General features: G+C 41.4%; 5 protein-coding genes and 1 non-coding gene across 6 annotated transcripts; 1 reads left to right on the top strand and 5 right to left on the bottom strand.

The window, feature by feature from the left end:
• Window positions 1–4,412: 4,412 nt before the first annotated feature.
• BCR41DRAFT_215197 (hypothetical protein) lies at window positions 4,413–5,863 on the bottom strand. The gene has a single exon (XM_022019980.1). It carries the CDS (start codon window positions 5,803–5,805, stop codon window positions 4,705–4,707), a length of 1,101 nt encoding a protein of 366 aa, XP_021875965.1. The 5' UTR covers window positions 5,806–5,863; the 3' UTR covers window positions 4,413–4,704.
• A 569-nt stretch (window positions 5,864–6,432) lies between these two features.
• Window positions 6,433–8,676, bottom strand: BCR41DRAFT_401686 (hypothetical protein; the record flags this gene model as incomplete). The annotated part of the gene is made up of 6 exons (XM_022029239.1): window positions 6,433–6,546; window positions 6,920–7,373; window positions 7,696–7,965; window positions 8,051–8,196; window positions 8,270–8,379; window positions 8,481–8,676. 6 exons carry the CDS (start codon window positions 8,674–8,676, stop codon window positions 6,433–6,435), a joined length of 1,290 nt encoding a protein of 429 aa, XP_021875964.1.
• Window positions 8,677–12,300: 3,624 nt separating this feature from the next.
• On the bottom strand, window positions 12,301–12,965 carry BCR41DRAFT_375401 (hypothetical protein; the record flags this gene model as incomplete). Its single annotated transcript, XM_022026948.1, has 2 exons — window positions 12,301–12,744; window positions 12,837–12,965. The coding sequence occupies 2 exons, from the start codon at window positions 12,963–12,965 to the stop codon at window positions 12,301–12,303; spliced, it is 573 nt and encodes a 190-aa protein (XP_021875963.1).
• Window positions 12,966–14,828: 1,863 nt separating this feature from the next.
• BCR41DRAFT_215028 (hypothetical protein) lies at window positions 14,829–15,883 on the top strand. Its single transcript, XM_022019979.1, has 4 exons — window positions 14,829–15,337; window positions 15,428–15,456; window positions 15,584–15,674; window positions 15,763–15,883. Exons 1-3 carry the CDS (start codon window positions 14,887–14,889, stop codon window positions 15,653–15,655), a joined length of 552 nt encoding a protein of 183 aa, XP_021875962.1. The 5' UTR covers window positions 14,829–14,886; the 3' UTR covers window positions 15,656–15,674; window positions 15,763–15,883.
• Window positions 15,884–17,709: 1,826 nt separating this feature from the next.
• BCR41DRAFT_t151 lies at window positions 17,710–17,792 on the bottom strand. The gene has a single exon. It is a non-coding gene; the product is annotated as a tRNA-Tyr (tRNA).
• Window positions 17,793–19,233: 1,441 nt separating this feature from the next.
• On the bottom strand, window positions 19,234–21,046 carry BCR41DRAFT_215009 (hypothetical protein). The gene has a single exon (XM_022019978.1). It carries the CDS (start codon window positions 20,892–20,894, stop codon window positions 19,401–19,403), a length of 1,494 nt encoding a protein of 497 aa, XP_021875961.1. The 5' UTR covers window positions 20,895–21,046; the 3' UTR covers window positions 19,234–19,400.
• Between the last annotated feature and the right edge of the window lie 529 nt (window positions 21,047–21,575).

The raw sequence follows: 21,575 nt of genomic DNA, 5'->3' as shown, positions 1-21,575 counted from the left end.
AGTTTTGGAGGTGCCATTTGGAGATCAATGCCTATGAGAGGTTTTCGCTCGGAGCAAACGCGTCTCACCTGCTACCTAGACGTCTTCAATAAATCATTCCCTAACCGTGTACATTGAAGGTTGTTTTGTGAAGATGTCATCGCCGCTGCCCTTAGTACCTCCGGCGGCATTAGCTGTGCAAGGCAATGTATCCACAAAACGCTGCCTGTTTTACCACTGATGTTATGACACTGTTATCAAAAAAAAAAAAAAAAAAAAAAGTAATGTATTTGGCAGCCCAGCTGCCACCCAAGAGTGCGAAGTTAAGTGGCAGCCCCAGAAGTAGGCTGCCAAATAGGGACTAAGGAATAATGCGCCCCCCGTCAAATTGAAAAATGCCCCCCGGCTGAGAATTCCCATACCCCCCCCGTTTTCACCCGAATTGTTACCCCCCGTCATCCACATTTAATTGTTTCTGGTTTTTTTTTTTTTTTTTTTTTTTTTTGCCTCTCACTCCAAATCAAGTAATCAGATAAAGCTTTGTAACGCTGCCGTTTGTTAGTTAAATACCCATCAAATACAAGAAGTATATTAAGCAATAGATGTATAATTGGCAAAGACCTCTCTAAAAGCAAGACCAGTATAATAACGGGACCTAAATCATCATCCATGTAGCCATGTGACTTTTTTCTGAAAAAAAAAAAAAAAAAAAAATTCATTTCCACGATCATGTCTCATCTTCCTCTTCCATCTTTATTTATTCTTTCCTTCACGCGCTCCTTACGCTTCCATCAATTAAAAAGACTAATATGACCGCTTCCTCCCAATTCGCTTTCCGCTAAAGAAGATCCCTTCCCATTAATTGTTCCCAGTCTAATTGATCTTAAAGAATATCACCAATAATAAATATGAATGGCTTTTTTTTTTTTTTTTTTTTTTTTTTTTTTCGTCACTATAAAGAATTTATTGTTTGCAAAAGATGCTACTTAAAATCAGAGATTGTTTTTGGAATCTGCCAGACAAGTGATTCGGACCCGACTTTCCTTCGCTTGGCCTGCATGGATCGTGCTGGCGTCTCTGCCGTGGGCTCCGCAGGCTCATTTTTGCTCTGTTTGTCTTCGTAGCTTGCCGTAAACCGCCGGCTTCTTGGTCTGCCTTTCCCATTGAGTATATCTCCATCAATAATACTCTCCACTGGGATACCTTTAAACAAGCAATCGCTATCAGCACCATCCTGTGCCTTGACAACTTCATCAGAACCTGCGGTAAGGCCAGTCTCCTTGGTTGATATGTTTGTACTTTTTTGTATCGAGTCCAAGCTGTCCATAACCTTGCCAAAATCATCATCCTGCACTGAAGCTTTCGTCATGGCTTCTGCAATGGCTTTCGACACTCCCATCACTGCCGCGTAGCGCTTCTTAGATCGTCTGTTGGATTTAGGCACAGATAGGGGAGGATAAAAAGCTTGCAGGGTCGCCGTGCCTTCGTCGGGTAGGCTGCCAATGGGGTCAAGGGCCTTGCGGGTTGATGCATTGACGAACGGCTCTCCCTCGATCATGTCTTCAACAGCCTTGCCTTCCTGCTTGTTCTCTTGGAACCATCGTCTTAGGACCATTTTAATGTGGTAAGTAAACCTGTTGTCTTCTTGCATCATCCAAAAGTAGTGCCGGCAAACAAACCCTTTGTTGGTTGAAAGAGCGCAGGTGCAGAAATGCTTCCTATCTCTGAATAGAACGACGATTTCTGACACTGACGACGTCTTGTCTTCGACGGAGGAAACAGCCATCACGTTTTCTTGGCCAGCCCTGGAGATCAAGAAAGCAACCTGTTGATACAGGAGATCCTCCTATTATTGTGTTGATTTTTTGCATATTTAAAACAGTAAGTTGAATATTTTAGAAGACAAGTCATTCAATGAGGTGTCTCTTTTAGATGCACTCCCATGCCTCAAGGCAATGGATATATCATAAGCATAAACGCGGGATGACGACCTACCATCCGTCTGGAGCTGATTTCTACATGCTGCAAAACCTCCTGAAGATCGAGGGCTTGATGACTGAATCCAAATGAGTATCCCATCTCCTTTCTTATCTCGTTCATGGAGTATTTAGTTAGATACTTGCTGTTCATCTTTAAGACCTGTTCAAACGTCTTGACAATCATACTATCAGTCACATCGGGAACCTTCAAATCCATCTTGTATCGGAAGTGCTCGTCTCCTGCAGTCTTACTGAGTACCTCAAAGAGATCGACCAGAGACGTTTGGCTATTGATGCCTACTGATTTGATAAGGTTATGCGTCATTTCGACCCGCTGCGTCGATCGCATGCCTGCTGTAAAAGACGACTTGACCCATGGCCCTGCCCAATGAGACCGTCGTTTATGGAGAGTTTCCAAATAGGAAACAACCTTGGCGTCGTCTTTGTGATCATCCAATAACTCTCCCCAGAGGTAATCGAATGCCTCCTCTGTTAAGACCTCGCGCAATTGCTCAAATCGCTTCTTGAAGATAGAAAACTTCTTATCACCGAGCACAGTTTGCACATTTGGACGGAGATTTTTGTTGATATGCCATATACAATTCACGATACGAGTTTCTCTGAGCACTTCCGAACATGCCGTATCCATTGCTGAGTCACTATCCATTAATAGGGTGCCCGGTTGAAGGTTACCGCTTGCTATCCTAAGCTGTTCGAAGACCCATTCATAGTCCTCCGCCTTCTCTGTACGTATCAAAGCGCATGCAACTAATCGAGTCTTGAAATGGGCATCAACAACAACAATACAATGGAGGGGCATGCGAAGTCGGTTCGTTTGAAAAGTAGTGTCGATCACCACAACATCATGGTATCGCCGATATAGCTCTCGTTGGCTCGGGTTCATCCAGAAGAGGCGAGACAAGGCGTTGGTCGAGTCATAGATGGCATGGTGGTACCAACCATCAATTGAGTCGACAATGCGCGGCTTCTGATTCAAGAGAGTGAGAAGTTGAACGGTCTGCGGCACTTCATTATGGATATTTGCTTTCCTAAATGCCTTGAGGCGAGTCTCGGCCTCGACTTTGTTGAACCTGTGGCCTCGATGTTCGTAATCAAGAAATGCCAAAGTATTACCGATGCTCTGCTTTAGATCAGCACATTTCTTTATGGTACTCAGCATAGCATCGGATAGCTTATCGTATTTCCTGAGTTTTGGATCCATCTCATGACCATTATGCCGATTGTCCACCTTGGTGATGTGCCACTTGGGGAAAATGTTACGGGGACAAGTCAAGTTGATGAAAAATGGGCAACTACAGCGTCTAGACGGCGCCTTATTGTGCCGTTTAGTCATATCTTGACTTTTGTTTGGCGAATGGATCCCAGCTAGGCTGCAGACAAATTTGACTACAATATACCATGTAATACGTTGGTTGTTAGAGGAATACACCCTGAGCTTCAAGTACATGAACATGCTCTTCAAGTAAGGATATGTACGTACTTGAGGGTGGAGCTCCATTTGGCTTAGATTTTCCTATCCTGATCTTAAACCCGATTTCTGCTGCCCAGGCTTCAATCCATGCTCTCGCTGCAGATAAATCATCAAACTCGTCGTCTGTCTGAGGGGTCCACTGGTTAAGGCATACTGATGCGCTACTCTCAATACTCTTGATGCTCCTACTCATGTCCACACAGTCGGTTTCACTACTGAGGGCATTGGAGCTCTCTTGGTCACTTCCGACTTCGTCCTGATCCGTGTTTTCGTTGATATCGCTATCTGCGAACATGTCGCTCACATTGTTCTCTATATACATTATACATTACTCATATTAGTACCGGCTCTCACGTCGCTGCCAACTAGCATAAATAGCCAGCACCATCGTAGCAACTTCGGATAGACTTGAGAGAATAGTCATCCTCAGACTTCCCCTAGGCTCACCTTCACTCTTGCTATTTACACAATCCTTGAAAGGCTTCCCCTTCCATATATCGAGGTTTCGATTGACGATTAAATCATCTAGGGTGGAGGGGCAGTCATCATGATCCAATGCCTTGTATTCGTTTTCGAAATCAAGGTCTACATCAGTACTAATACTGGCGCTATCCCTGTATTGGTGTACGTCGCTGTCACGAACAGCAAGCAATGTCTAGCTCATGAATTGATGAATGACTTTTGTCTGATTCGAATCTGAAAAAGATCACGTGTGCTTGATTAATTTGTTCCGCTCATTTCCTTCACTCATTCCTCCATGCATAGTTTGCCTGTCAAGCCAAGTCGCGTCTCCTAGTTTTCTAGCTCCGTGAATAGCTCCAAGGATTCTAGAAGAGCTATAAACCAATAACCAAGACTTATAGTGCTAAGGAACCTTGAAATAAGATTGCACCAGATATCTTCCTCGGATCCTGTGTATTAAGTTAACTCAACACTTGGAGTTCCGCATATGGTAAAAGTCCTTAGGAAATATTTGAGTAAGCTTTATTTAGAGTTCTTGAAGCGCGTCTCCGCTTCAGTCAAACAAGTATAAATATAATAGACTTGTAACATAGTAAACCTCAGTCTGCAATAAAACTATTCTTGAATCTCCTAAGTTCATTCTTGTTCCTTAATTACTTACCTTCTCTTGCAATCGTCCTGTCAGTCCTTGACAGTCGCTGGATACGGATGAGAGTTCATCGGCATTGGATTCAATCTAATACGAACAATAATAGCCACTGTTTTAGTCATTTTGTCTGTATAGTCGCATCTTCAAGCGACGGTTACTGCTGTTACCTCAGGCACGCCTACTAAGAGAGCTAAATACCGGATACGGTGGAACAACACTTGGTCTGCAGATTCAAGCTTCCAAATGTTGGACGTTTCGCCTTGAAGAGTCTTATGGACATCATGCTCGACTGCATTCGCTGCATAAATGCCACATGAACCACCATCTATCTGTGGCTCTACAAGCAACTTCCTAACAGGCTTATTCCATGCTTGTGCTCCTCTGCCATCGAAGCACTTTATTAGCCATCGGCGGACGCCATTGATTGTTTCTTGAGGCGTAGGATAACTCAAGGAGTCCCCAAAAGCTATCTCATGGCGTTTGAAATCGATAGAAAGTACACCCCAGTGGTTTTTCATATGTATAATGGCATATGCTTTTTTATACTTGCCGGACTTAATTTCCGCTTGCTTCCAGCCTCCGCCATTGGTTGCTCTGAGCTCCTGGTTTCCCAAACATAATGTTTGATATGATGGAATAAAAAGGAACTCTTCATAGACGGACTGGAACATCCCCAGGATGCCGTCCAAACTTCCATCGTTTAGCCACTGAGTGCCAGCGAATGGGAGGATGTCATGTATGGAAACTGATATTCCCGAGAGAATGAAGTGGTGCATCCATGTGCATGAGCTAAGTCGCGGCATGAACGATGCCTCAAACACGGGGTTGGCTGTGCGTACTTCTTTTTCGAGCCATTCTACCATACGATGGAGCTTATTGATAAATTCCACCACTCCAATGACTTGTGATATTAGCAGGAATTTGGAATAGTCTAGACCAGCATTGTCAATCAAGACCCAGCACGGAGTCTTTTTCGCATCCATGTTTTTTTTTATTCTGTCGAATTCACCTTGAGTCGGGATACAGCTTAGGAGAAAGAGCTTTGAAGGCGGCAAAATTGTTTCGGGTTCATCGTCGGTCAGATGCAGCGGATCAGAACTGAATTTCGGAAGACTAGGTTGCCAAGCCAGCAAATCTTTGCAAGTCATCTGACTACACCAGTCTCGGCCAAAAAAGAAAGGGACATCAGTAGGTGACATGACAAGAGAATCAGTTAGTGAGGCGTGGGAAGGTTCGCTAGACATGCTGGAAAGTAGAAGAGTGAGAAGGAAGGTTTACTGTAGATATTGAGGTGAGCAAGTGTTGAAAAGCTTTTGAAAAGTAAGAAAGAGATATAATCCCCAACGATGTCCATGGGTTATTTATCAAAGATATTACTCTAACAATGTTCCTTGTCATGGCCTCATAACGCGGTACCCCACTACACCGCCTTGTCATGGCCTCATAACATGGCGCCGCCCCACTGCGCCGCACTAACCCTCTATGGCATTTCGCCCCTACAGCCCATTGCGCCATTCTGCAAACAGTCCGTCCACTCGCGTTTTTCTTTTGTTTACGACGACGCCAACTGCAGGAATAAAGGTATTTGTCACACGAATAAAACTAAAAAAAGAAAGACGATTTTTTGTCATTATCATCCCTTATTTAATCTGTTCCCGGCATCACGTAAGTTAGCCGCTTTCAATGTGGTTGTTTGACATTTTATCCTTGTGGTTGATTTTGGTCGGCCCCTGGAAGCTGTACTTCGTCTAGTCATAAACTGGATATATTTTTATATTTTTCAGGCTTTTCAATTGAATAGAATACTTCTATTTTTGAAACATGTACAAACTCAAAATTTTAAGGTTTTTCTGTTGTCCCCCCAAAACTTGTTATCTTCTTTCACCAAACATGCCCACAGTATCTGGCGTAAGATCTACCGCTTCAGAGATATGTGAGTAAAGTGGGTTGGCAATGAGGATGAGGTTGTCCATTCCCAACAAATTCTAGTATTTTTAATCAAAAACGACGATTGAATTGGTGGCCATGGCATCATTTTATTCAAAGTATATATATGAATTTCTGTCTTCGTACAGTACTAAATAACTTTTTGGCAAGGGGGTTCACACATCGCTTGACCGCCTGTGATAATTGTTATAATTTAATTTGTTTTTTTTTTTTTGTTGGGGTCCAAAATGTTGCCATGTCGTCGTTGACTGCGTTTTCTTTCGTCTTTTCCTTAAGCTGACAAGCATATACTTTGTTGAAGACAACCTGAGAAAACACTTGCATCCTCCTCTATAATTGACAGTTACAGTTAAAATTAGCATCATTCATACGACACTTTGCGACAAATGACCACACGGCACAAGGTCATACCTTCGTATTGATGAGAGTTGCAAACCCACCTTCTGCAATGAACGAGTACATTTCATTTTCTGAGGTTGGTAATACAATGGGGATCTCGGTCACCTTTCCAGCAGCATAATAACCGTTAAATCTCTTGACTGTATAAGTATAACCAACAAAGCCATGCAAAGTTAGAAGAACGGGAGATGTATCCACGCCGTATTGTTGATGCAAAGCACTCATAATGGATTTATTTAAGCGAGTTGCTTTCAGTGTCTGGATGGAAAGCGTGTTGTCATTTGCGGCTGATGGCTTGGCTTCGAATACAGCGAGGTTATGCCGACATTCTTTCCTCCTTAGATCTGTCGTCTTGCATTGGAATAAGAGGTCAACTTTCCTGCCTCTCAAGTTATAGTCATTTAAAGCAAAATCCCACTCAGCTTTCTGCCTGTCCTGCTTGCTCTCAATGAGACCTGGCTCACCCCTGAGTAAAAATAATGAAGTCAGCACCAAATAAAACATGTATCCACATGAAGTGTTTCATTCCATCTCCAACATACGTACGTTCATATCCCAACGTCTTTCTCACCGAACAAAAGGTGAAAAATGCTCTCCCAAACGCCTACATATTGGTCTTCTAAAAGTTCCCTTGTCCACATACAATTATAAATTATTTTACACCTGTATTGTAAGCGGGGTACGATGAGAGATAATTAATATTGATTAGATTTGATATGACTAAAAAGAATGAAAAAAAAAATGGATGGATAATAGGGATGGATGGATGGATGGATGGATGTACTTACAGGTAAAGGATCACATCAATACATCTGGAACGCTCACTATTTTCGTCATTGGTGACAATAAACTCCTTGAACTGGTCTGCACAGTACACCTTTAGCTTCTTGTAATCTCGGTCGGGCCCCATTGCGTTAAGGAGATCATTTATCAAGGATTTTGTGTCATCGGATGGCAATGTAAAATCTTCTTCGAAGCAAGCTTTTTTTGCCGCTTCAAATTCTTTAAAATGCCGCATCTCATTATCCATTGTATTCAAGATCCCTGAAAGTGCCACCCTAATTAAGGGAAATTAATAAAAGCCATATCAGAACGAAGCTATATTAATAGAGTATATCAAGAGCTATCATTACACTAACATACATTGTCGACTTTCTTTCTAGTTCGGAAATTGCCCGCCAGCGAGAAATATTTGTAGATGCATAGTCGCGTAATTCTTTGGTGGTTCCGGACAAGGCTGACAAGGCTGACGAAGGCACAACAGAAACGGCCCGAACATTATGGTTGTACTACACAATAGAACAACTAACGTAAGAGCACTGAAGAAATACCTTGGTAACTGTGAAATAAAATAAAACTTACTAGCCGATAAAGCTGAGCAATCAGATCACCAAATGGCGACTCGACGGGTATCGGCTGAAGATCGTCATCGTCATCGTCATCATTATCGTCATCTTCTATGGGCCTTGGATCTGGTGGAACCGGTGTAATAAAAAATTTTTAGAAATGAATCTTATATATGATATTAAGAAAATAGTAAAATTAATAATAATAATAATAATAATAACAGTACCTCCATTTTCGTCCCAGCGTTCCTCGTCGATATCAACGTAAGCTTTTTTTGCCCACGCTCGTTCTAGTCCTACTCCGTAGTTTATTGCTCCTTCGTGTTCACTGTTAAGAAAGCTAGCAATTATCTCTTGCCAGTCATTATGCGCCTGTATTTTTGTATATCCAACAACGTTTGAAGAAATCTTGGTACTTGACATCGGTAAGACGTCTGCAGGTTTGAACAAATGCCTTTGTGTGAAATCCCTTCACCAGTCCTTTCCACTTGCCCCTCTTTGACTCAGAGCGGCGCATGATGACAGGCAGTCTATTGCAGTTTTTGAAGGAAACAATGTGAATGGGTACGCTCACAGTCAAAGAAGGCTTGCTAAAGCGTTATTGACTATCCTGGGTCTCCAAGCAGGCAAGCACCTTTAGACTCTAGCATAGCGAATCTTCGAGTGGTGTTGAACCAGGTATAACCTGATCAACAGCGTGATGGAATAGCAGGATTGAGCTTCAACACGGTTCAAGAAGGCTCTGCTCGAGCGTTATGAACACTCCAAAGCCTCAAAGCAGGCTACCACTACCGGACTCTAGCGTAACGAATCCTCATGGTGTTGAATGATTAACACCCAACGCGCGTGATTGAGGACAGTGTAGTCAAACCCAAGAAAGTGCAACAGGCGGTGGAATATATTAAGGGGTGGGGCTGTGATAGGACATGATGACAGGAATCAATGTGAATGGGTACGCTCACAGTCAAAGAAGGCTTGCTAAAGCGTTATTGACTATCCTGGGTCTCCAAGCAGGCAACCACCTTTAGACTCTAGCATAGCGAATCTTCGAGTGGTGTTGAACCAGGTATAACCTGATCAACAGCGTGATGGAATAGCAGGATTGAGCTTCAACACGGTTCAAGAAGGCTCTGCTCGAGCGTTATGAACACTCCAAAGCCTCAAAGCAGGCTACCACTACCGGACTCTAGCGTAACGAATCCTCATGGTGTTGAATGATTAACACCCAACGCGCGTGATTGAGGACAGTGTAGTCAAACCCAAGAAAGTGCAACAGGCGGTGGAATATATTAAGGGGTGGGTTCTCAGAAAGGACATGAAAAAAATTGCGTTTCACATAATGTGTTCTAGAAGGAAAGAGACCTACGAATAGATCCAAGATAAGCAAAGATCACCAAACACGACCATCAGGTAAATACTCCATAATTAAAGATGTAATCAATGTTCAATGTTTGAGATAAAGCCATCACCGTACATACCTAATGAGAGAATGAACGAGAGTGGTGGGAGAGTGGGAGAGAGAGATGATTGAGAGAAGTGATTGAAAGAAGTGGGCAGGAAAAAAAACAAAAAAAGGCAAGCCACGCATGCCTTGCGTCATCATTTTATTTTTGGAACAAGTGTCCTTTTGGAACAGCCGAAAAATAAGGTTCGGTATTTCACACGCTGTCATCACCAGTGTTAAAGAAGTGCTTGTTACTATCCTTCAAAGAAAGATGGTACCATACCTATCAAATGTACGGTAGAAGATGACAAAATGCACCAAATAAAAAAAGAATGAAAAGAATCCGTTCAGTATTTATTGAGATAGCGTCTAAAATTTTAACAAAGTTGGGTGCTTTTAAGGACTTTACAGCCTACTGGAGTGCTAGGAAGCAGGCACCACTGGAATGGCCAATAGAGAAGCTTATTATCTTCGGTTTAAAGTGACTCTTAAGAGGACTCACTCAGTATCTATGTAGTAGCACCTGTATAAAGCCAGAAAAAACCAAATTTATGCCAATTTGACACACTCAACGGGCTATTATGCCGGGATCTTGAGAGGTAGAGCCTAGCCAAAGCAGAGAGTGGTTCAAGTTGCCAACATTTATTATATGAATGTTGTTTGTCGACATTTCATTCAGTGGTTCTTGAGTAATGGCCCTTGAATATCGAAAAATCTCTATTTCTCGCGACCAAGTCGCTTTTACTTAAAGTAAACTGATTTTTCTGGCTATATAACCGGTGGTGATTTTACCACCGTTGGATCCGCAATTGAAAAGTACATATAACCTGAAAGTCTTGAAGATTTCAAGTGTATCTTTATTGCGCTTCGTCGTTTTTACCAAGTTCTGCAAAACTAATTTTGAAATGGCGTCTAGATTGGTCAGGTACTCTATCTTGTTGCACTTGGCACATTACTACGGGTATTTACTTTCGTCAAAAAATGCAAAACTATATATTGAAAGTTGCGCTCCGGTACCAGTTATCGACCCCAGGTCGAAGCAATCCAATTGGGTCTGAAATGAGCGACTTTACCTATAGCACCATGGATATCTACATGGCTTTTTTTTTTAAAATATCTACATGGCTTTTTTGTACAAAAAAACAATTGTTGTCATGTGATTAGATGTCATTTGTCTGCTTAATAGGGCGTATTTCATGAAGATAAATTTATTTGGGTGAATCTATTTGACAACCCGGGGGACGGGGCTTAGAATTCCGAATAGAGGGGGTGTTCGCGGGGGTGTTTTAGAAATTTTCAACCGGGGGTCAAAATTCAATTTGACGGGGGGGTGCATTTTTCCTTTATTCATAATATTTAGCAACTGGGCTGCCAAATAGATTAATTCCTAAAGTTTAAGGACGAAGTTATTAGTACGATACCCGTGTAAATTATTTTTCGCTTATAAAAAAAACTATTTGCAGGGTCTTCATTCATCTGCAGCCGTACTGTTTATCCCACAGAATACATGATTCTAGTTTTTTATTTCGGTTTATTTCTTTACTCCTTTTAACGCGTGTTACGACTGCTCATTGCTGGAGCCTCTATTTTTATTTGATTTGCAGTAGCACATGCGCAACAGCTAGTGCGATTAATGGTACGTCTTTTATAGTCCTCAATCTCTTCCCAGTCGTATGACCAGCCGCTAATTATTTCCTCAGTGTAAAAGTCAAGGTAGTATTCTAGGGGATCTAAGGGTGTAATAAAGGTGTCTTTATTCAGGGGAACTTGTGCTGCAGAACTAGATAGAAAAGTGAGCCTATTTATACTAGCTAACGTCCTGCGCAAGGAATGCTCTAGAAAATTGGGCGAAATACTATGTTGTACAAAATTATAATAGTAATTTCGCTTGCACTCAGGCATAAAATAACTTGGTTCGATAGGACTTAGACTCAAGGAGCCAGTGCTACTTTTAGCTCTCTTAGCTTTACGATCGGTGTCATCAACATCATCACGTTCTCTAATGGACTTGAGATACTCGGTCCCTTCGTCTGCCGTCAAATGCCGTGTGTCATCAGGCACATAATCCCTGAATGCTTTGATAAAGCAAAATAACGGTTATTAAGATTTGATTTGTACGATTGACCAAACCCATAAAATACATTGTCAATCAAAAATATACACGTTACCTTAATTTCGCCTGTGAGTTTTACGTACCGAGGCTTGGGAGTGCACCTCAGGTGCACTTCCATTTTTATTCATAAGGTCAGAATATTATGTGACGGTCATTGAGAGTCCTTAATAAAAGGCTCTCGTTTGACAACAATAATAAAAACAACTTTGATCTCCTTGACTCATCAGACGCGAAAAAATCTCGGTGAGTATGCTCATGAGCCGAATACGGTACTTGAGAGGGTACGCGGGACATGGCCATTCGGCATACTTATTTATATATTGCTCAATAGCAATAGCGGCCATTACCCCGCAGGAAAACGCGTCTTGTTGTGGAGGGACAGGAAACGTCACGATGTTCTTCAAAGCACGGCACCATTTCGGGAGATCTTCTTTTGGAAAGCCCAGTCGCTCTATCAGTTCGCCAATCGTCTCCTTAGGTGTCCTCTGGCCTAATGAGTCTCCAAAGCCGATACTGTGAGCCTTGAGGTCGATATAAACCACACCCCTATGTATACAATGGCGAACACTTTTTCAGTCTTTTTGCTGGCAATATGCTTTTTTGTAGCTGAAGCTATAGCGGCACCCCATCTCCATGAAGGGGGAATAAAAACGTATTTTCCTCCGTTTCCGTAGCCACGAGAGAAAAAAGTCAGTATCGCCTTGATCGCTTCGTCGTCCAGCCAGTTCTCTCCACTAAGTGACATCAAGGAACGGAGAGTGATGTTCGCCTCAACATTGTAGTCTGCATGGAAGGTCTTTTCATAAATGTTGTCCTCCACAGTCAGAATAGAATATAGCCGATCCGCAAAAGAGGCATTGACGCTATGTACGACGTTTTTGACCCATTTTTGCATTCGTTGGAGATCCTCGCCAAATTTCTTGTTGTTGATCACCTTATTAATTAATGGCGATAGAAATTGTTAACAAACGGTTTCTCGCCATTCTAAACCTTAAAAGTTCTTGTTTGAATAATATATGTACATACTTGGAAAATCATGCGTAGGGTTTCCGGTAGCATGTAATAGTTTATCTCAGGGAAGTCGACGAGGACATTGTTATCATAAGCGTTCAGTGTCTGAAGGGCTTCAGATAGCCACTCCGTTGTCGGAAACATGTCAACAGCGTGGATGTCGTTCGGATTGACTATTTTCAGGCTCGTAACTATATCCCCGGCATGGAGCTGAATTATGGTAGCTTTACTTGTCTCGACTAGGGGGGGGGGGGGGGGGGTAAATGGGACAATGGCAAGACTAAGCTATTTCCAGTCTGACCTTTGCACCATTTATTGCTTAAGACCTACGGGGCGTATGGAGTATTCATGTTTGATAGTGATATAAATGGAGATTCTGTGCAGGAAAATATGATGGCGAATGAGTGATGTGTACCTAGAATGCTTAGAAACGTTGAAAATAAGGATAAAGTGGTTCGTTTCATAGTACCATGTAGATGAATGTAATATCTCCATGTTAAATGTTTTTTAGATTTTTGCTCTGTATTTGTGTTACAACTTACATGCATTCAACATCTCGTGCATTACCGCGCCTCATGGTTCCCACAGCACCTCATGGCTTCAGTGTGTCTCACACCCTCAGAATGACTGGTAAAAGAGTAGTGAAGTTCGACGGGAGAGCTTGCGGGCGAACTCTATGAAACATTGTTGGAAGATATCGTGAAAGTGTATGTTGAAGAGGTGTTAACGAAAATATGAAGTCTCTTGGAGTTTGGTTGAAAGTGTGAGAATAGTGAAAGGAAGAATGGAGGAATGAAAACTGAATGGCAAACAATTTATGTCCCCAATCGTCCATCCATCAACATCTTTTTTCTTCATTCTCATTCGTTTCTGACATTACTAATCCACATGATCTCACTCGACCAATTAACATCTGCGAATTGCAATGGTGACTCACAGCGTCACGATCCCTACCAATCATCAATGTCTCTTCCTACATGTGATCTATAAAAAAATATAAAAAAAAAATAAAAAAGAAGAAGAAGAGGGAGAAATAATTATCTCTAAGCAATCAGCATTTTTTTCCCAGCATAGCCTCATTTGCTCTGTACCTGAACCACGAACTCATGCTTCGTTCTCTGATCACACGTGCAAATGTACACGTACAAAAGGATAACATTTTTTACATTTTATATATAAAAAATGAATGAATAAATACTCGGATAATGTGGTTATTCAATTCTCACTTATCTTACAATTTCCGGTTATTATTTTCCATGTAGCTTTAACTGAGATGCCAAGATATTCATGCAACAATGACACTAATCTTGCCAAAAAGTGATACAAATGTATCCTTAAAGTCGAAAAAACAGAAAATTCACGGACTCTCCCTTTTACTGTATATTTGTTTATGACTTTGGTTAGGACTCTAGATCATGTGCACATTTATAAATATTTTGTGGTGCAACAAATTTTTTTGCGTTCCTTAACGCAACATATTTTTTGCGGCCCAACGCAACCAGCATGTAGTATCACGTGGTTGCATATTTCGAGAAAAAAGCAGTGGAAGCTTGTTGCTCTCTTTGGTTAATCCTTTTCAATTATAAGAATTTTGTTAAGTTAACCATTTATATTTGACCTTCTGATATTTAAAGTCCTCGCCAAAAAGCCAATTGGATATTGACGTGTCATGTACATCTCTTCCGTCTAAAAACGGGAGGTGTTGTATTCAATTTAAAAATGAGAGAAATATCTTGGTGGCGACTTTTGGCGGGGACAAGTAAACAAAAATGTATTTCATGTTTTTGAATTGGATAGAATTCTTTTTTGACCACAATGTTTCCTCCTCAGACTCAAAAAAATAAATGAAGTTCAAGTTCGTAGCGTGGGTTTTCTGTTTTCCGACTCAATTCAAATTGAGTATTTTAAGAATATTCATATACTATATGGATGTATATATATATTTATATATGTATTTTTTTATGACTTTTGGCGAAGACTTTAAATATATTACTCAAATGGCGCTGAAAATATTCTTTCTTTTTCTTTTTCAAAAAAAATAAAAATCCCACATTTTTCCATTACAATGCCAAAATTACCCAAGTCTTGCACATTACACCACTGCACGTTAAGCTCTGATTCAGAGACCTTGACCCCCAAAGAAAAAAACAGACATGTTAGAGAATATCATTTTAAGACAGCAATCTATGAAGACCATGACACTGGTGCCATCATTGAGTGCACTCGGGACGAATCAAAAGAATCAAAATTCCACTGCATTTGCGAAAGTTCATACAAAGTCCACTCATCCTTCATACGACACCTTCAGAATAAGGAATGTGAGCACCTAAATGATTTCGTTCAAAGGAAAGAAGCATTCAAGGACGATTACTTTGTACTGAGATATAAACCAGATAGAAGGACAGCCTCCAGCGGTGATGAGAGCGATAGCAAAGCGATTAAAGAAGTAAAAGAAATGCTTCAGTCCATAGAAAAGACGGTATTAGAAGTCTACTCTCTCGCGAAAGAAAATCAAGGTATATAAATGTGTATAGATATATATATTTTATATCAGTGATTGATGGTCCAAGTAAATCTAATACGTGCTTTTAAATATATAAAGCTAGAAACGAAATCATCAGAGCTGAATACGAAGGTTTGTAGTCGCTAGCAATCATAAATAGTCTCCACCTACATAAAACTGTCAAGAACAAGAGACAACATAACATTGTCATTGATTGTTTAATAACGCTCTGTACCTTTATTTTATAATATGAATATAGACCTCGCAAAAACAGTCGGCTGTCTACGAACCAGTTTTACAGTGTTGGAAAGAAGAATCTCTTGTTCTCTAAATCCTGACGAATCAATGAAGTAAGAATCCAAGTTTTTTTCTCTTTTGATTGTGACTTTTTAAGTATGAATGGTTTCCTTAACTAACAAGTGTCTTGTAATTGAAAAGATATAGGCATAAAAAAAACAAACAGACCCAAGGCGCCGGTACTTCTGGAGGTCCTCGAGAAGCCAAGGCTGTAGAGTCTACACCGAGTCTGCTCAATTATTTTGTGACATCGAAGCCAATGAACGAAAAGAGTGATGTGAAGGGAAAGGTTATTTTGAAGGGAAAGGGTAATTTGAAGGGAAAGGGTATTGTGAAGGAAGAGAGCGATGAGGAGTATCAATTCTTCATGATGAGTGACCTGGGGGAGGATCTGAGCGAGGATGAAGGAAATAACAATGCATGAATTGTGGTTAATACAAAAAGTGTTGGGCTATGTATCGTCTACATACATGTATATAACATATATATTTCTATTCAAAAACTTTCAGCGAAATATCAATAAATATATATATATATATCATATGAATACATTAATTTTTATGTAACAAGTGCTGTGAAAAATGAACACCTCCACCGAAATCAACACGACCAATGAAAGCTTTAGTGGATATTGCATGAAAAGTTTATGCCAGACAATGGTACAGGAATAAAAGTAAGAAAAGATGTAGACCCGCGCTGGGATATCAATTCATTTTTTGTCAAAAGAGGAGCACAAAATATCTTCATGTTATACTAGAGAGCACCTTGGGTCAGCTATGTGTCGCCATGTATAAGCATATGGAGTGAGCACGGAGTGATCCATTGAGAACAGGCTGTAGCTTTGTCTGAAGTGGTCAAGATGGCCAGCTAACATATTTTATTAAGTTAGAAGAGGGTATTTTTTAGAAAGCAACAGCACATGTGTCAGCCATCCGAAAAAAAAGTTTGGTCAACATGGGTTACTTCTAATTTTTTTATTTTTTTTTTATTTTGAACCTCTGACAAACAGCTCATATGCGACATGCAAAGATATTGTCAATGAGGCCAATGTGGATGATCACTAAAGTCTTTGGGTAGTACATGCTGAGGGAAAACGGCAAGAAATAAGATTGAAGACAGTGCTTCTCTTCAAGATTTTATTTTTTGACCAAACTTTCTTTAAGGTGATTGTACAAAATGAAGCGAGTAGTGAGCATCTACATGTGCTGCTGTGTGCTAAAGACGACCCAAGGCAAGTTTTGGCTATTTTATTGGTGAAAAATCAACATGATATATAATTAACTTGGAATGTAATGAGACAAAAATAAGGATCTTTATCAACGTAACATTAGTCACGGTTGTGCTATTAAAGTATTTTAGCTATTTAGATATAGGGATATAGGTAATTGTGGCACGATCGGCTTTGAGTGCGAACTGCCACCAACTATCAAAAGATAAGTAATCTCTCAGGTTACAAACGGGTAAAAAACTGAGGTCTACCCATATTGTATTTTAGTGAATTTGATAAACAGAATTTATTACCGAGGGCACTTGAGCTCTTAATAAAGAAGAACAGAGATAAGGACTTATAAGAGAGAGAAAAGAAAGAGAGTGGTAACACGGCACGCTATGCATCGAAGCAATGAGTATGATAGTATGATTGTTTGTATATCTGCCGAAACAGACTACACATTAGAGGTTCCTAATCCTGAACTCATCATTGTGTGCTTAATAGTGTACAGTAGTACTAAAGATGTATGCACGCGCTAAATGAAAGAAAGCATCGGGGAACCATGCACAATCTATAACAACACAACCAACAAAAGTGCAAAGTAGAGCGGCATAGTATATTTCAATTATAGATAAATCATCTGTAATTCTGTATTTGGTCCCAGAGTCGCATAAAGGATGCCAACATCTACTCTGAGCTACGTACGAACTTGATAAGATAAATATTATGATCAGTATTTGATATTTAGGTATCGGCTCTGGATCTAAGCTTGTGCCGTGGAAGGCTTCCTGGTAATGGTATTTAAGACCGGAATAAAGACCCCGTACAAATAAAAAAGAAAGATCCCCGTGCAAATGAGCTTTCAAAAGCAAAAGATATCCGAAAACCCGGATTTGAACCAGGGACCTAGAGATGACAGACAAACTACAGTCTCCCGCTCTACCAACTGAGCTATTTTCGGAACTTGTTATGGGCTCCGTTATCTAGTAAGTTATAATACTATAAATATCACGTGATAAAGTGCGCAGTTTGTATTCGAAGAACTAGGGCCTTAAACAATGGAATGTTCGGGATATTTTTTTTCACACGGGCGTACTGCGTCCTTCTCAATTCGTATCCTTTTTTTTTTCACTCAACATTTTATTCAACAACCCGACGTAAAGGTTTTATACACGTCTAGCAACAGTGCAGCTCTCTCTTGCAAGAGCTTGCTTCGAGATGTGTCAACATCGACTACATCCAGTTCCTTAAGGACCTTTTGGAGTTGTCTCCCTGCCATCTCTTGTGTTGACTCTTGGCGGCTACTCGACGCCTTCGTCATATCTTCAGTCGCGGTTGCCACTGAAGTAACAGCAACCTGCGGTGGACTCCGCGAGGCTGCTGCTGATGCTTCAAGTCGTTGCCAGTCGGCTTCCTTGACAAGCATTAGCTTGCGACGCTTCAGTTGCTTGAACAAGGACGGTTCGTGTACCAAAATTGTCACGCTTTATTTGCTTCCCCGACAGTTCGACTTTTGGTCCTCCCTCTAAGTAGAGGTACTTGCGAGGTCTTACCTCGTCCCCGTCTTGATAGAGTGCACTTTCTGTCCGTTCCGTGAAATTGCACAATTCACTCTCCAGAAAGAGCTTCTTGATCTTGTCCGCTTTTCTGGTAGGACGTTCCCATGGCACATAGGTGAACGCTGGGTCATTAGGTGGACCATCTGGGGAAGGCGAGGTCTCCTGACGTGCACCCTCATCCAACTCCTCACGAACGCGTTTTTTACCAGCAACCTGGTTGGGGACAGAGGAGGCAGTGTTATTGGAGGAAGACATAATGCAAGCGAGAAAATGATATTTGTAAGCTTGGTTGTGTGGTGAAGGAAATTTGAGTACAAACGAAGTTGGGGAATGGGGAAATGAGAAGTGAAATGTACCTCATTCGATGGTCGCCATTGTTATTCTCATTGTCTTTGCTGATTCATTCCTGACATTACTAATCTTTTCCATGGCGTGATTGTTGTTGATCCAATCATTTACACGATAACCTTAAAGTGCCACTAACTGCAACCAATCATCCTTCGAAATACTCAGTACGTGGCTTTCTAACATTGTGTACCTGAGCATTTTAATGCTGCAGCTTCATATGCGAAGACTTCAATGGCTTCTTATCCATCCTCGTCATCGTCAGGGACACTCCGGGCTGTGGAATTGCCATTTTCTGTCGTTAACAGCTCTATTTGCGAAAGGAGGTTCTTGCCTAGCACTAGGCCTTTACGATTCTTATGAAGACATCCGTGTCCATAAACTGCAATGGCACAAGTTTTAGCACACCGATGGCCATAGAGGATTATTGATGTATTTTTTTATTATTTATTTTGTAGAAAGGAAAAAAAAAAAAAAAAAAAAAAAAAAAAAAAAAAACTTCTTTCTATACCTTGTTCTTTTTTTTTCTTCCGACTCTCCCATCAAGTTACTTCATAACAACAGTCTGGCTTTTTATCATCGTGTCACTATGTCTACTATGACATCTAGTTTACTTATCCATATTACCTTTAGCGTATCCTTGTAACGCGTCAAGTAAGGACGGCTTACGATGATTGTGCCTGCGTATTCTCCTCCTGGTCTCCTTCTTTCGTAACACCTTTTTCTTTCGCCTCCATTTCAAGACGAAGTGAATTCATGGTACGCCCTTTGCTGGCTTCTGAGAGCGCTTTCACGAACTCGTCGATGCGCTGGTCCCTCCTTTTCGCCTCCCTCCTGATGAGCTCAATAAGCTGGTGACGGCGCCTATAGGCTTTCCGACGGGCTGGAGTGAAAGGCCATGCCTTATCTTGAAGGATGGCAACTTTCACTGGACCATAGAACTCGTCCCAAGCCTGTTGAACTGTCAAACAGGTATCAGGTAGCATAATGTAACCCTTGCTCCTATCATCACCCTGTGGCACCTCTGACTGCTGTTCTGCAGACTGTGATAGGACTGAAGGCTGCGGCGAGGACTGAGGGCGAGGGCGTGGCCATTGTGGGGATTGTGATGACGATTGCTGGTTTTGTAAAAAGACTTGAGGCGATCGAGCCATCAGCTGATGGAGCTCCAAGTTGAACGTATCATTCATCGCCGATAATTGCGACTGAGCCTGGCGCTCTTTGGATAATTCTTCTTGCTGTTGCATCATACGGTTAATCTGGGCCGAGATACCTCGGATAACCTTGTCTTGTTGTTGTTCGATGCGGCTGATACGGCCGATGAGTGAATTGAGTCCACTGTTGAGTGAATTGAGTCCACTGTTGAGTGAATTGAGTCCACTGTTGAGTGAATTGAGTCCACTGTTGAGTGAATTGAACCCTTGCACCACGGTATCGCGATTAACCAAAACGTGAGGTTCGATGAGATCGGGGCGTTTGGAATATTCATCCATAGCTCGGATAAGATCAGCCTGGAATTTAATAAACATCGGGTTCTTGAAGACGTCCAGAGAAGCGAGAAGGTTATTGGTCAAAGATCGGCCGGCTTCATCAGTCCTCATGTAAAGGACGGCATCCTGAAGGATCACGCGCCTCATACGAACAAGGAGTTTAAGGAAAGCAATGCGGTTTACCAAAACAGTATCGTAGATTCTGGAAGTTCCGACAGTTGCTGCAGATTCTCGAGGTGGGATCGAATGGAGGTCTTCTGCTGTGCAGACATTTGGGTCCAACCCCTCCATCTCTTGGTCGCATTCCTTGATCCAGGACTGTGTCTTCTGAGGCATGTCTGTTTTAAAATTATCCTCAATCCACGGGAAGATAAGGCGCTGAAGGGCGAGAGGTGGAGTGACAAGATCGCGTTCAATGAAGTATGGCTCATCTATCTTGTTAAAATGAGCCATATAAAACGCGCCGGTAATTGGAATCATTGGTGCATAAAACGCTTGCATTTGTCCTGTCTTCCAACGGCCAAGATGAAGCACATGGTTCACATCTAGTCTTAGATGGTATGCTTCTGTTGTGCCAGCATGACGACCTGCGTGTGTCTTTTTATTCGAATACACCTGACAGCGACTCATGACTGTAGTAGCACAATGTATCTGGGTTTTGAATGACATAGGGATATTTCGCTTGTGAATGATATCAGGATCTGGGGCGCCAACAGTAAGGAGCTTGATGTCGTACCATTCTTCAGTATTTGAGAAGTCAGGAACCGGTTCCTTCAATGTCTTTTTTTAAGAGAGAAAAAAAAAGGAGTGTTATAAGGATGCATTTTTTTTTTTTTTTTTTTTTTTTTTTTTACTTTAGCACATCCAAATCAATATCATACCTCAAATCGCTCCAGCATCCAGAATGCAAATGCTGCAACAGTACATCGGAGGAAGTTCCTATGACGGAATGCAACTGCAAAAGTGTTGTCGCCTTGATGATTCGTCTTTCCGTACGTCAGACAGAACACGAGTCCCAAAGCCAAGGATGATCCTTGTACAGGATGTCATTCTAGGATACTGAAAATACTGGAAAGGTTTAAATTACGAAGATCTTCATCACGAAGCAACATGTGGTGCCGTGCTAGAAGACAGAAGTGTTCTCGGAGGTATGGAAATCGTTTGACATTGTTGTATGAGCGTGGACCTTTCTGTGGGCACCGAGGAATCATTCGCCATGTAAAAGAAATCATCCGAATGAATTCTTGCTCTGTGTAAGGGTTGCGCGAAGTAGTTGTTGCTGTTCGAATAGAACTGGTTCTTTCTCTGTTAAAAACCAGGGTCTCTTTATATTTTGCGATAAGGTTCTTT

Source organism: Lobosporangium transversale, assembly GCF_002105155.1.
Source record: "Lobosporangium transversale strain NRRL 3116 chromosome Unknown BCR41scaffold_66, whole genome shotgun sequence".
Lineage (NCBI taxonomy): Eukaryota > Fungi > Mortierellomycota > Mortierellomycetes > Mortierellales > Mortierellaceae > Lobosporangium > Lobosporangium transversale.
This window is presented reverse-complemented; position numbering and strand designations above follow the sequence as displayed.

Bases quoted from the DNA above. Each gene is read 5' to 3' on its own strand.
- BCR41DRAFT_215197 (XM_022019980.1), bottom strand. From the start codon at position 5,805: ATGTCTAGCGAACCTTCCCACGCCTCACTAACTGATTCTCTTGTCATG.
- BCR41DRAFT_215028 (XM_022019979.1), top strand. From the start codon at position 14,887: ATGCCAAAATTACCCAAGTCTTGCACATTACACCACTGCACGTTAAGC. The intron at 15,338-15,427 runs GTATATAAATGT...ATATAAAGCTAG, and splicing joins TCTCGCGAAAGAAAATCAAG to AAACGAAATCATCAGAGCTG. The intron at 15,457-15,583 runs GTTTGTAGTCGC...ATATGAATATAG, and splicing joins CATCAGAGCTGAATACGAAG to ACCTCGCAAAAACAGTCGGC.
- BCR41DRAFT_215009 (XM_022019978.1), bottom strand. From the start codon at position 20,894: ATGTCATTCAAAACCCAGATACATTGTGCTACTACAGTCATGAGTCGC.